The 15,094-nt window shown below is 41.2% G+C and overlaps 1 protein-coding gene across 1 annotated transcript in view; it reads left to right on the forward strand.

The window, feature by feature from the left end:
* AVEN (apoptosis and caspase activation inhibitor) overlaps nucleotides 1-15,094 on the forward strand; it is a 173,588-nt gene that overhangs the window by 24,609 nt on the left and 133,885 nt on the right. Inside the window, exon 2 of the mRNA XM_028119536.2 lies at nucleotides 7,585-7,762. Within this exon, the coding sequence (XP_027975337.2) occupies nucleotides 7,585-7,762 (178 nt within the window). The remainder of the gene's footprint in view (nucleotides 1-7,584; nucleotides 7,763-15,094) is intronic.

Genomic DNA, 15,094 nt, shown 5'->3' on the forward strand with positions numbered 1-15,094 from the left:
TGAAAAGAGCTGCAGAAGGGAAATGCAGATTATAGTATTCTGTCCTTTCATAGGGGAAATTATCTGTCGAATCTGTCTGCCTCTGAAAAGTGCATTTTCTTTTTCTTGTTTCTCCATTTTGGCTAAAGTGTGTGGATCAGAAGGAAGGAGTTTTTGCTAGTATGTAACCATATGATGTCATTCCGCTGATGGCTGGGGAATGAGAGAACACAGTGTAGCCAGAAAAGTAGTGCATGCCATCCGAGGCCCTTTCAAATGTCCTGCGTGGTGTGGCAAAAGTAGGTTTTAAGCGTAACATGTGCACTCTTCTTCATCGCAAACAATGCCGCCTTATTCCATCTACAAAATATTTGCACATGAAGTCTCTACATACGATTTTTGCAGTAGCTTTGATTTCTGTTGGCTTCTACTTTAAGGGAGCCGCTCACAGGAGCGCTGAGTGTGTCCGTCCTTTTCTCTTCGTGTTAATGTCATGTGCAAGTGCTCTTGAAGATAAAAGCAAAGATTTCAACACACAGAAAAATCCAGCCAGCCCACAGAAGAGAAATGTTACGCATTTTATACAACTCTGTTCAGCAGGGAAGAGCTGAAAAGGAGGATAAATTCAAAAGAGGCGCTTCAGCTGGGAGAAGGCCAGAGAAGGGGGAAGCACACACAACCTTATTTCAGCCGTGTCCGCTAAACCACATGCACAAAGAAAGACTTGGCAGATGGTTGGTCCTTCCTCTTCGTTGGGTCACTGTACATGGGCTGTCCCCCGTGAGGTAGGTGCTTAGAAGGGACAGAGTTCTGGTAGGTCCATTGTTCTCTAATGTGAACTGGCAAATCAAACAGTTTGTACTCGTCAGGGCTCGAGTTTGGCCCCTGTCTAAAGACAGGACAACGAAAAAGTTGTGTGGAGATTAGGTCTTGTATCTTCTGAAATTTGACCTGGTTAGTTAATCTTTGAGCTTTTCCTCAAAAAGAGAGAGAAGATCGACATTCAGCCAAGGGACCTAAACGATGTCACATGTGGAGCTTTCTTGAAGGCACGCAGATTTCGAGCTGCCCGTCTGTGACTTTGATCTGTCACTAATGGAGGTGCAGTGGGGATGGCAGTCCATTTGACTGAATTGTCAGGTGGTGGGAGAAGGGTTTTCTGCCAGATGGTGGCATTCATCTTTTAATTAAGCATAGATTTAGATCACACCTGTTTTGTACAGTTTCTTTTTTTTTTTTTTACATTTTACCAGTTTGTTGACATCTTCTGTTTTTGTTTTGCTCTGAAGTACTTTCTATAATTTTTGGAAATGCTCAATTCTTTTCAAATTGTGTATCTTTTCTTTATTGTTATCGATTATGTGTGGCTCTCTCCTCCCAATCTCTGGTCATATTCATTGCTTTGAACTCTAAGTGATTTCTTACTATTGAGCCCTCTCACCACACTGTGAATCGTGCTGTTTTAAATGACTGTTGTGAATGGTTTGAAGTTGAATAAGCTTTTGTGTGAGAGATTTGCTCTCTTGTATGGATGCTAAGTGTTTGGAGTGGATACGTGACCTGTTTCGATTGTATTGCATCTGTGTATATATAATTATGTGTAAGATCTTAAGTTATCTTCCAGGACTTCCTTGAAATTAAATAAGATCATTGAACAAGAATGAGTTTTGAGAGATCAAGATAGTGTCATTGATGTAAGGAAGGTGGCTTCAACATCAGAGGATGATTTTTGAATCATCAGTCTCTGGCTTGCTATACTGCTTTTGCCACTTAAACATGTTATTTTTTTTTTTTTCTACTTGTAGTCAGGAGTTTTGAATAGAACTTTCATAAAGGCTTTAGAAATGAAGAGACTTAACACATTAGAGAGAATGATTTATTTTACTAAGATTTTGCTCAGTCAAGAGACATGTTTGCAAAAGCACTGGGTTACATTCTAGGCAGATTTGTCATTCTACTTCTGCTGTGAAGTGAGACCTTGGGCAAGTCCTTTTCTGAACCTCCTCTCCTCTTTAAAACCTCAGGGCTTAAACCAGATGATCTACATGGATGCTTTAAGAGAGATAGTATTGTTTCAACCAAATTTTCAATTTACCTCCATGGATTGATATCGTAGAGCAAGCTTGCAAAGGTATCAGTAAGAAGTTCTATTCTAAAGGTAGGAAAGGACATTGTCTAGTAGTGAAACCTCTATTTTGAGGCTTGGAGAAGACTAGATGATTTCATTAAAAAAAAAAAAAATCAAGACTCTATTGACCCTAGGGACACTGGCTGGTTCAGTCAGGAGACCATGTGACTCTTGACCTTAGGGTCATGAGTTAGAGCCCCATGTTGGGTGTAGAGATTACTAAAGAAAAAAAAAAAAGAAAATAAATGAAACTTAAAAAAAAAAAACCCGCTGAATTTCTTAAAAAAAAAAATCTATTGACCCTGTTGTTTGCATTGGATAAAGCACAATAGCAAACAAAATTGTATATGACAATGCAATCCTTTTAAGTGTTGCTGGAATAAATAGTGGTCAGGTTGTAGAGTTTTCAATCCTTTTAGAACTTCTTAATAAGGCTTACTGAAATCACTTATCTTGATAATTACAACTTATTAAAATTGGTAGTTACATGATAACGGGAACATTGCATGAAAAATCTTAAGTGAAAAATGTCCCCAAATAGCTGGTGAGAAGGGACTTTTTCTTTTCCTTTTTTTTTTTTTTCAAGATTTTATTCATTTGTCAGAGGACGGGAGGGAGGGAGGGGGCACAAGCAGGCGGAGGGGCAGAGGCTGAGGGAGAAGCAGACTCGCCGCTGAGCAGAGAGCCCAGTGTGGGACTCGATCCCAGGATCCTGGGATCGTGACCTGAGCTGAAGGCAGACGCTTAACGACTGAGCCACCCAGGTATCCACGGGGTCATTTTTTTCTATTTGATTTTTCTTTCTCTGTCTTTTTTCTTTCTTTCTTTTTTTTTAAAGACCTTATTTATCCATTTGAGGGAGAGAGAGAGAGAGAGAGAGAGCACGAGAGTGGGGTGAGGGGCAGAGAGAAAAGCAGGCCCCTCGCTGAGCAGGGAGCCCCATGCAGGACTCAATCCCAGGACCCTGGGATCATGACCTGAGCCGAAGGCAGACACTCAGTGACTGAGCCGCCCAGGCGCCCCTCCAGCTGCTGTTCTCAGTGGGCCTGCACACTTCCTCCTGAGCGCCCGTTGTTTGTTTTGGGATGCTCAGGTCTGTCAGATGTCCCCCTGACTCTCTGCTTCCTTTGGTCAGCACAGGTACCATGCAGGACTTGTGACTGTTGGTTTGTTCTTACGTGCTCATGTTTGGGGCTTTGTGGAGAGAGCTTGCCGCCTAGGTTTGTATGGATGTATTCCATGGAGTTTTGATCATGCTATCCTAGTTGCTCTGTGTGGTTTTTATGGGGCACTGGGGAAGACTAAAAAACCATGCCGCTGCTGTTACCATCTTCCCACTGACCTCCTTGGGTTTTGTTTTGAACAGCTGTTATCCCTTGGTTACAAGCATCTTCTTTGCTAATTCTGTGGGAGTCTGGGAACTGCCTTCTAGCAGGAGATAGCGGGTGCTTATTTCACTAGACTAATCTTAGGCCACACATCCACAGCTAAATTCAGCTGGAGCTGAATTATATGGTTCCCTCAACCTGAAATGCCTTCCTCCTCCTCCTCTCTGGCTCGCAAGGCTGGTCCTGAAGATGTCTTCCATCTCTCTCTCTCCTCCATTGCTGGTGCTTTTTCAGTGCTCTTATAACATCTTAGGAATGCACATGCACACATACCATGCTTCTTAAAGTATATGTTTGCTTCTCTGGTTTCCTCATAGGACTCTGGGTTCATAAGGCGCAAGATCTTGTCTGATTTGTTTTTGTACTCCCAGTGCCTGAACTGGTGACTGATGCTCCGTAACTACTTAGTCATGGAGGGGCGCCTGGGTGGCTCAGTTGGTTAAGCATCTGCCTTCGGTTCAGGTCATGATTGGGATGGAGCCCCACATTGGGCTCCCTGCTCCGGGGGTGTCTGCTTCTCCCTCTGCTTGCAGCTCCCCCTGCTTTTGTGCTCTCTCTTTCTCTCTCTCTCTGTCAAATAAATAAATGAAGAAATCTTAAAAAAAACTTGTTGAAGGAATGTTGGCAATAGTGTAGGAATGTTTGCAAGGAACAAAAGCAGTCCTCTTCAGATATATTGTAGGGACAGATAGATGGAAAATAAATGCCATTTAAAGTTATATTTAAAGAAAGAAACGTGTCCAGAGAAGGAACTAAAAGTACAGGTGCTTTTTAATTTTAATTTTATTTTCAAAATTTGTGATGCTGAGATGGTGGCAATGGCCTAATCACTCCTAGCGAGTTCATTTCAATTATAACAACTCAAAAAGGTGGTGGGGCATTTAAGAAATGTAGAACAAACAATAATGTTTAAGGAATGGGCAGTTTGTGCTTATGAAGGATGCCATATGGTTAATTTGGGTGGAAGACATCATCACAGGCTCAGGTCTAGGGTTGACTGGCCCAGTGTGATTTCTACATGATCTGACTTGAGGGCAGAGGGTGCACCAGGGCTATTCGGGTTCCTTCTAGTTCAATAATTGTTTCCCTGTTAATTAAGTTCTCTCCCTTTGCTGACTCGAGAGTTTGGGGAGTATCTTAAAGTTGGCCAGATAAATGACAGCTATTTAATGGTCTGTGTGTTTTCTGGAAAGTGGAAGGTGATGATATTAAAACCTCAGTAACCAAGGAAACCAGTCCTATGCTGCTGGATAAGAGGAGTGAAAATTTAACTGAGACCATGAAAAGAAAATCTGGTCATTAAGGCCATGCACTGAAATCCGGGGAAGAGGAAGAAGAGGCACGTGCACCTGACCTATCACTTGCCCCCTTAGGAGAAAGTGACCTATCAGCAGCTGTGGTCAAGGGGAGTGAGGTTTGTACACTAAGCTTGCCCAGGAATCCTCAGAGCCTACGTGCAGCCCTCCTATCAAGGTTGATATTTTTGTATATATAAACTTTTAATTAAATGACTTAACTAAGAAAAGTTTTTGCTTGAAGTCCTCTTAGTAGTATCTCTGGTTATTGTGTGTGTCAATAGATTGACAAAGCAAAATGCTTTTTTCTAAATCAGAACCACACCAAGAAGCAGTGGTCTTTATGGTTTCATTTAGTGTCTTCTTAGAAAAGTTGTTGACGTTTACCTAATTCATAGAATTTTACCTGGAGGTCGGGGCTTGTAAGGTTGATTAATTTGGTAGTTTAAAAAAAATATTTATTTGAGAGAGGGAGGGAAGGAGAGAGAGCAAGTGCACAAGCTGGGGGGCGGGGTGTGGCAGAGGGAGAGGGAGAAGCAGGTTCCCTGCTGAGCAGGGAACCGGATGGGGCTGGATCCGATCCCAGGACTCTGGGATCATGACCGGTGCTGAAGGCAGATGCTTAACTGACTGAGCCACCCAGGCGCGCCTAATTTGGTAGCTTTTAAAACCTTTTCTTAGTCTGGGGGTGTCTGGGTGGCTCAGGTGGTTGAGCGTCCGACTCTTGGTTTTGGCTCAGGTCATGATCTCCGGGTTGTGGGATCGGCCATGTGTTGGGCTCAGTAGGGAGTCTGCTGAGATTTTCAGGTTTTTTTTTTTCCTGTGGAAAGTGCCATTGGAATTTTGATAGGGATCGCATTGAATCTGTAGATTGTGTTGAGATTATAGATTTTTTAAAAAAAGATTTTATTTATTTATGAGAGAGCACACACGCGAGCGAGCATGTGCATGAGTGAGGAGGGGGAGAGGTGCAGAGGGAGTTGGAGAAGCAGGCTCTATGTGGGGCTCAATCCCAGGGCCCCAGGATCATGACATGTACAAAGGCAGATGCTTAAACAACTGAGCCACCCAGATGCCCCTAGTTATAGATATTTTAACAATATTATTATTATTATTTTTTTTTTTTGAGAGGAAGGGAGAGAGAGAGAGAGAAAACAGGAATGGGAGGGGGAGAGAGCATCTTAAGCAGGCTCCAGCTCAGAGTGGAGCCTGATGTGGGGATCGATCTCATGACCCTGAGATCATGACCTCAGCTGAAATCAAGAGTTAATTGCTTAACCAATTGAGCCACACAGGCACCCTTTAACAATATTCTGTTGATCTGTGAGCACAGACTATCTTTAAGTTTGTGTCTTCTTTAATTTTTTCCATCAGTATCTTATATTTTTCAGTATACAAAATTAATGTACTAATGTTGTAATGATGTTGTTAACATAATAATGATGCCTCTGTGGTTTTCACATTGTTTTCATCAGTATTTTCCTTATTTGTTCTATTCTTTCTATCTTGGGACTTTGCATATTTTGTCCCAGATCTTTGCAAAATGAACCAAACACAAAATCTCTAGGAGTTTTTAAGATATACCTTTCTCTAGGTTACATCAAATGTCTTTAAGCTTTATTACTTTTTACTACTTTTTTAAACTTTCAAAATACTTATTTTAAAAAATGAATTATTTTAAAAACTAATCCCTAAAATTGGAAAAAAAGTTGTATATCAAATTTTTGTGCAACACCTAGAAATGATTTATTTCCAGTGACTTTATTTTTTTGAATGTATCAAATTTATATTTAGCTTATTGTCTTCCAGAAATGAAAGATGGGGATTTACTTAACTTTTACAAACATTCTCTTTTCTCTCCCACCTCTTCCTCCTTATAATATTTTGTGTATTATCATTTTTATTTGCTTATTTATCTTTAATTATAATAATATACTTATGCCTGTTTTTTATGTAGCAGTTTCAATTTTCTCAAGCCACATTCTTGGGCATAAAAAGGACTACATTTCTGTAACTAAAAGATCCCATTGCACAAGCTGGCAAAAACCTTAATCATTACCAATTCCAAACAAACTTGGTCATTTGACATGTAAACTTATATAGGTCAGATTTCATTCCTCACTTCCCTACGTTCATGGGAGTGCAGGTTGTTTCCGTGGTATTTATGTGGTGCCAAACTCTGGGAGTAGGTAGGCTTTGAAATGGTTGATTTTTTTTTCTTTCAAGATTTTATTTATTTTAGAAAGAAAGAGAGAGAGAGAGAGCTTGAATGGTGGGTTGGGGCAGAGGGAGAGGGAGAAGCAGATTCCCTGCTGAGCAGGGAGCCTGATGCGGGGCTGTATCCCAGGACCCTGAGATCATGACCTGAGCCGAAGGCAGACGCTTAACCGACTGAGCCACCCAGGTGCTCCTGAAATGGTTGATTTCTATCCTAAAGTCTTCTAAGGTTAAGACTCATATAGCCTTGATTATTTGAATAAGATGAAACAACTATTTAAAAAGGATACACTGGGGTAGACGTTAGCCCTATCAGTTACACAAATTTTTAGGCAGGAACTTGCCAGATTTCCTTTACAAAGCTAGAGGAAAAGCTTATCCTGCAAGTACATTCTGACATAATGGGGTCCTTTTGAAATACTATTTAGTATCCTCGGAGAACTTGGTCTATAAATGTGCTCTCAATTGTGATACTGGTGTACTGTTTTTTTTTTTTGTTTGGTTTTACTTTACTGCTAAGGCTGCTAAGGTCGAAGTTTCCACTGCTTGCGTATTGATTTGTCTCTAATGATTGCAGGTTGAAGATGACAGTGATGCAGAGACCTATGGAGAAGAGAATGAGGAACAGGGAAATTATTCTAAAAGAAAGATAGTCTCTAACTGGGATCGATACCAAGATACTGAAAAAGAGGTCAATAATGAAAGTGGAGAATCACAGAGGGGGACGGACTTCAGTGTTCTCCTCAGCTCAGCAGGTATGAATTCCAGTTGCATGCATATGGTTTAATGCTCTGAAAGTTGCATAGACCTTTTATTTATGTTCCTTTTAAAACCGCATTGCAATAACTAGCAGTTCATTTTGTCCTTTGGATTTTAAATTCAAGTAAAGGACATTGTATCTGATGGCTTGCAAGGAAGAAGGATGGTTCCTTAACAGGAAGCTAGGGATTCCATGTACCGATGTAGAAGGACTTAAGTCCTGGCTGAAATGGATAAAAGGCTTTACGGAAATGAAAAATGCTGAACTATGCCCCTCTAAATTGGGTAGTCTGAAAATAGAAGTGTTTTCTTTGATTTCAGAGGAATTGATATTTATGTTTGTACAAAGCTTTACCAAGCTTCTAGAATATGTGTTCTGTCCCCTTTTATAGCCAGGAATATGCATATTAGGATATGCACATAGTAGAGACTGGTGTACCTGAACGTGAAAACTTTTCTGTTTTGCTTTTGGACGGTGTTCTCTATCAGTAAGGTGCAGTACTCTTTCCTTCTCTGGCCAGCTGTTTTTGAAGATAGATGCCACCCTGAGTGATGTGCCACTGTGCGAGGCTGGAGAGTAGGAGAGTAGGAACAGGAAATAATGGAGCGGGGCTGGTTGGATAGATGGCTACTCTCTACTAGGCTGTGGCATGAGGGTTGAAAGGATGAATGGCAGATGGATTAGTGGTTTTCAGGGGTTAGGGTTGGGGGAGGTGGATGTGGTTATAAAAAGGTAACATGAAGTATCCTTGTAGTGCTGCTACTGATCATTTTCTCGATGGTGGTGGTAGATTCATAAACCTACACAAGTGATAAAATTGTTGAGAACTTAAGACACATACACACAAGTGAGTACAGATAAAACTGGGGAAATCTGAACAACCTTGGTGGGTTACATCAATGTCAGTATATCAATATTCCGGTTGTGATATGATACTATGGTTTTGCAAAATGTTATCATTGGGGGAAACTGGGTCAAGTGTATGGGAGATCTCTCTGTTTTGTTTCTTACAAGTATTGTGTGAATCTACAATTACCTCAATAACAAAATATTACTAGGTCCAAACAAATTTAAAGGATGAGGTAAGAAGCAGAGAAATAAAATGAAGCTTTTCAGACAATTTGCTTTAAATTCCCTCTTCCTCCCAACTTTTATGTTGCTGTTGAGTTCAGCCTTTCTTTTTTTTCTCATCTGTATATATTTTTGAATGCCCGTACCAGACTAAGAATCCTAAAGTGATGAATTCTCTTCCTATTTAATTAAACCCTTTGAGTAGAAAGAGAATTGTAAGTGGAAAGAGTATGGGAGTGTGAGTCAGAAGAACAAAGTTCAGCCTGGTGTCATTATGTTCTATGCCACACACACCATAACCCTCTCTGTAGAGGTTTGCTGATGGCATCCAACTCACGGACTGTTCAGGGACCGATGACTCAAATCTTCTTGCTGATCAGATGAGTACTTCCCTCTGGTGGCCTGAATTTTGGCCAATTACAGGCTTATAAGCACTTTTCTTCAAGTTGGGAGAAAGGTAAAAGGTAGTTTTACTTTCTGTTAGCTGTTCTGCTAAAGGACGTAGGGTAAACTTGAAGTAGTGCAATAAGGTTGACACATGAACTACGTGGTTTTAGTTGAATCAAATGTGTAGTCCATTACTAGGACACTGTCTGGCACATGAAAGATCCTGCATGAATGTTTGAAGGTGATTCAAAATTCGAGTCTGACCTAACAGTAATGCCCAGTGGCTTATGATTTTGGTTATTTATGTTAGCATTTTATTTACAGCTTAAAACCTGACATGATTTGGGTCTTGTATGTCTTTTTCCTGTAGTCTGTCTTTGCTTACTGATTTCTTCCCAAGTGACTTGTTTGTGACTGGTTTCTTGGGCTATCACAATTGTCACATCTTTTTTTTTTTCAATTTTTTTTTATTATTATGTTGATCACCATACATTATATCATTAGTTTTTGATGTAGTGTTCCATGATTCATTGTAATTGTCACATCTTTTGATATGTGCTTTTATTTTTTCTTCACTCTGTTGCTGATTCATCATTTTCTTTTCACCATGTCCTATGCCTAAGAAGAGCTGCCTGCTTATGCCTAAGAAGAGCTGCCTGCTTTCTTCATTGTAGGAGTCAGGCTGTATGAGTTTGCCTTTGAGAGATGGACTTATCTTCTCTGATCATAAAATATTAATATTCTCCAGATAGGCTCACTATACTCCTTGGAGTCCCCGACTTTTAGTATACCATTTTCATTTGTATAAATAAATACACAGCCCAGAAAAAAATATTGATAGTTTGTTAGATGTGACATCATAAACTTTTCTAGATATAGCCTAATTGCTTTCCAAAGTGGAGATGAGCTAGGATTCCTAGTGTTCACTGTCTTTGCTGATACGTAGTACTGTTAGATTTTTTAACTGTGGCTGGTTGACTGGATGGTGTCTAGTTGTGGTTCATTGAACAATTTTTTGAATATCCACTACTTCCAGGTACTATTTTAGAGACTGAGCATATGGCAAAGAACAGAGCAGACAAAAACACCTGCCTCCTGGAGCGGACATTCTAAAGGGTAGAGACACATTAAAGAAAAGAGAGTACGTAAGATGCTGAATGGTGATAATTGCTCGGGATAGAAATAAAGTGGGGAGAGGCTGTTACAATTTTAGAAAGAGTGGCCAGAGAAAGTATTCTTGAGATGATGACATTTGAATAAAGGCCTGAGGAAGGTGAGAGAGTAAGCACTGAAGATATCTGGGGGAGGAGTGTTGCAGGCAAAGGGAGTAACAAGTTCACGGGCTTTGCGGTGGGAGTATAGAGAAGAGCAAGGGAGGCCGGCATGGCTGGAGCAAAGTGAGCAAGTAGATGGTGAGGTCAGAGAAGCACAGGTGGCCAGATCATGGGGAGGCTTGTAGACCATTATTAAAGATGTTGGCTTTTACTCTGAGTGAGATGAGCAGCCGCCAGAGGGTGTTGAAGAGAAGCGTGATACAGCTAACTTATATTTAACAGGATCACTCTGGCTGGTGTTGTTGGTAGAGCGGTTGGGAGGCTATTGCAACAATCCAAACAAGCAGGGATGGTGGCTCTAGCCAGGGTGGTGGCCATGGATCTGGTGAAATATGGCTGGCTTCTGGATCTATTTTGAGGCAAGAGCATCCAGGACTTGCGGATGTGGGGTATGACAGAAAAAGATGTATAAGGCCAATGCCAGGTTCTTGGCCTGACAACTGTAAGAAGGGAGTGGCCATTAATTGAGATGGGTCAAACTATGGGAGTGCTCCATTTTGCATGTGTTGTAATTGAGATGCCAGTTGGACATCTGTATTAGTCAGAGTTCCTGTAGGACATAGATGGCACACTCAATATAATTGAAGGAAGTTTTAACAAAGGCATCATTTACACAAGTATGGGTGGGATGTGGGGAGAGCACATAGGTAGTAGAGCATTGGGAGGGCAGGAAACAGCAGAGATGTTACTATCCCTAGTTACTGAAACTCTGGGGGAGAGTTTCTTATAGAGCCATTGACCTTGAGAGGATGAATCACCTTTGCTCGAGAGATCTAGCCAGTGAAGTTAACCCCAGACGGAGGGAGACAGGTGAATAAATACTCTGGTCTTACACTTCTTTACCTCCTTTATTCTCCTGCCAGGGCTTCCCATAATCCTAACCTACTATTAGCCAGAAGGCAAAGGGAGCCTCTTTCTGTCATCCATACAGATCAACCTCTTAGGGCAGAACAGGGAGAAAGAGGGAGGAGGGTGAATCTGGAGTGGCAAATGGAAGAGCCCCAGCACAGCATCCAATAGGAAACATCCAGCACGTTGTTGGATTAAGACCTCTGGGGTGCAGGATCCAGGCCTGGCCTGGAGATATACATTTGGGGGATGGCAACCTGTAGGTGATATTTAAAGTCATGAGACTGCATGAGATGACCAAGGGAGTTATTAGTAGAAAACTACTGAGCACTGGGCAGCTCAGTGTCTAGAGGTTAGGGAGATGAAAAGGAACCACCAAAGAAAACTGAGAGTGAGCAGCAGAAGGAAAAACCAGGAAACTGGAATCTTTAAATGTTTCCAGGAAGGGGAGATCTGTGTCAAATGCACTTGATGACATCCAAAAATTGACACTTGACTTTTAACAACATGGGGTTACTAGTGATCTTGGCAAGAGTAGTTTTGTTGGAGTGGTGGGATAAATTCATTCTTGAATTTAAAAATAATATGTAAGGAGAGACATTGGAGAGAGCAAATATAAACACCTCTTAATTTTAAGGATTTTTGTTATCTTCAGAAGGAGAGCGACGGGCTGGTGGGGGAAGTAGGTCAAGACATGTTTTTTAAAGATGGGAGAAGTAACTGCATGTTTATTTGTTGATAGAATGATACAGAAGAGAGGGCAAAATATAATGTGGGAAGAGGTGGGAATGACTGGATTTATGTTCTTTGGTCCACATGCAGTGATGGAATCTATATTGTACAGGTGTTGGGAGTGCCCATTGCTGGGGCTCAGACAGCTGTTGGACTGTAATCAGAGGAAAGGCCAGAACACAGAGGCATGGATACAGGGAGGTGGGTTGATGTGACAGGGGCTTGAGGGGTTCCCTTCTAACTGCTTCTGTTTTCTTAGTGGAGTAAGAATGCTGTGACTGAGGGTCACGGAGGAGGTACTACAAGTGAGAGAGTAGAAGGGTAAGAATCATTGTCTACAAGGGTGGGAGAATGAACGAAGTAGGAAAATGTGGTCTGGTTGCTGGGTGGTACTAGAGACCCACTGGAGTTGGTATTCATGAATGTAAGGTAAGAAGAGGGGTGTTGTTCCCTCTTTCACTCTGCTGTTTGTGTGCAGACAGAGGGGTAGAGAGTAGGATTTAATCATAATTACAGCTTAGCTAAGCACATGCACTGAAGGGAGACAGAAGACAGGGGGTGATTGGACTTTATGCATTATTTATTTTTTTAAAAGATTTTATTTATTTGACAGAGATACAGCGAGAGAGGGAACACAAGCAGGGGGAGTGGGAGAAGGAGAAGCAGGCTTCCCGCGGAGCAGGGAGCCTGATGCGGGGCTCGATCCCAGGACCCTGGGATCAATACCTGAGCCGAAGGCAGACGCTTAACGACTGAGCCACCCAGGTGCCTCTATGCATTATTTTTTATTCTAGAATCAGCTGTGTGATGTGTATACCTCTGGTCCAATTCTCAAATGCCATTTTGAAGACGGACCTTTTGCTAAGAATACATCTAGCTTAATGTGTTGTTACTTTGCTGGTAGGATCTACATCATAACAGTGAATCTTTGAGGAGCAGTAATTAATTCAAAGAGTGAATTTCTTCTGCACACACAGCTGGTGTGTAGGTATGTTGGCATGTATGTACATAAGTATATGTATTCACTTAGGAAGGTAGTATGTCATTTTCCAGTAAATTCGAGGGTCCAGCACTTGGATGCTTGGAAGGCACTCTAGAAAGCTCTAGCACACCTGCGCCAGGAGACGTGTGTGAGTGTTCATAGTGATGCTGGTCAGAAGAGCCACAGGTGAAAGCAACTCAGATGTCCATTCGTAGTGGAATGAATACATAAATACATGGATGAGTCTCTCAAACATACTGTAAAGTAAAAGGAACATTACATAGCCACAAAATATCTCCATATGATTCTACTTGAAATTCACACACCAGAAAAAAGTAAGCTGTGTTATTTAGGGAGACACATTTTCATGGTAAAATGGAAACCAAGGAAATGATTATGGTAAAACTCAGGATTGTAGTCCCCTCCAGTGGAGAGGTGAGGGGTAATGATTGGGGAGGGGCATGTAACAAATGTCGGGGTAGGGGGGACTTCTGTGATGTTGATAGTCATCTGTTTCTTGACCTGGATGATGTTTATTTATGTTTGTTGAGTAATGTTTCTTTAAATTGTATCTTACCTATTCTTTTGTGTGTCCCTCTATACAAGGAAAGTCTGAAAATGGATTTCTAATGATAGGATTTAAGTTACCCCCGTAGACCATGGGGAACGTTTTGGGAGAAGCAGTCCTTTTCGGCACCCTGAGGCTTTCATCATGCTTTGTTTTGGTCTCTGGCCATGGGTAGTAGCATCTTGTTTTTCCAAGTGGAGGATAAAGGAAGAGGGGACTAGTTTGTTTGAAGTCACACTTCTGCTGGTAGGATTGGGAGTTCTCAGACATCTTTTTAGGACTCTTTCTGTAAGCCTCTGAAACAGACAGTTGCGCCTGCAGCTTTTCTTTTTGAACAGTGTTCTTGCAGTTCTAACTTAGGTTTCACCAGCTTTGAGAATGGTACCGTACCCTCACTTATATTCAGACATAAGATGTTAGATCTTTAAGCAAGTTTTCCGCACCTCCCCCCACTTTTTTTTTCTTCAAGTGGTGAGTCATTGAATTCATGCCATATGCTCTATCTGTTCCTTTCAAGAAGTCACAGCTAACCAGAGCTAGAAAAATGTTTACAGTGCAAGCAGAATGCACTGGAGCAATATTGAAGATAAACATGTGAAAAAAAAATCTTTTATGTGCACGTCTGTAAGCTCTGTTTATTTTCAGTAGAACAAATACAAATGAAACGATTAGCTTACAATTTGGTCCGCATAGTTGTCCATGCATCTTTTCATTTCAAGTTATTATATATTTTCTACAATGTAATTTTATGAAAAGTTAATTTTGGGGGGGTAGATTTTAATTCTAATGATATTTGACCCCCCCCCCCCGCCATATGCTTTTGCCAGCAAATAGGCTGAAAGGGAAAAGAAAGCCTCTCACTCTAGCAGCCCACGAAGCAGCAAGACAGCTGTATTTGTCCCCATGGACTCAGTTCATTTTTTTTCTTTTTCTATGGTATGCATTTTATCCGTTTTTACTAATACATTCTCATTACAAAGACGGTCGAGAAGAAGAACCTTCCCTTTGGTATTTGTTTCTGTTATTTCACATTGATTCAGAACTACATATGCACTAAAAAAAAAAAAATCTTCATTTGGGTAACAACAACAAAAAGAGGTAAAACCACAAAAAATATCTTTCCTTTCTTACAGCTGGACATTGAAGTGGACTTAATTTGATTTTCTTTTTTCAAACCTCCGAAGATAAAAGCAGCTGAATACCTAGAAATGGGTTTGCCAGATTCCTGGTCTCTGTGCCACTGGCTCTTTTTGGTTGTTTCCAGGCAGGTTCTCCTTTGTCTGCTTTTGCTGGTCCAGCCACCCGCATCTTTTTCATCTTGTGCCTCGTTCCCCATCCACGTTCACTTTCTCGCCACGAAACTCTACTTTCCCTGGCGGCTTTAATTCCTCTCCCTCTTCCTTC

Source organism: Eumetopias jubatus, unplaced genomic scaffold, assembly GCF_037043125.1.
Source record: "Eumetopias jubatus isolate StellerSeaLion01/CBP00866 unplaced genomic scaffold, mEumJub1_p1.0 scaffold_7, whole genome shotgun sequence".
NCBI classification, from domain to species: domain Eukaryota; kingdom Metazoa; phylum Chordata; class Mammalia; order Carnivora; family Otariidae; genus Eumetopias; species Eumetopias jubatus.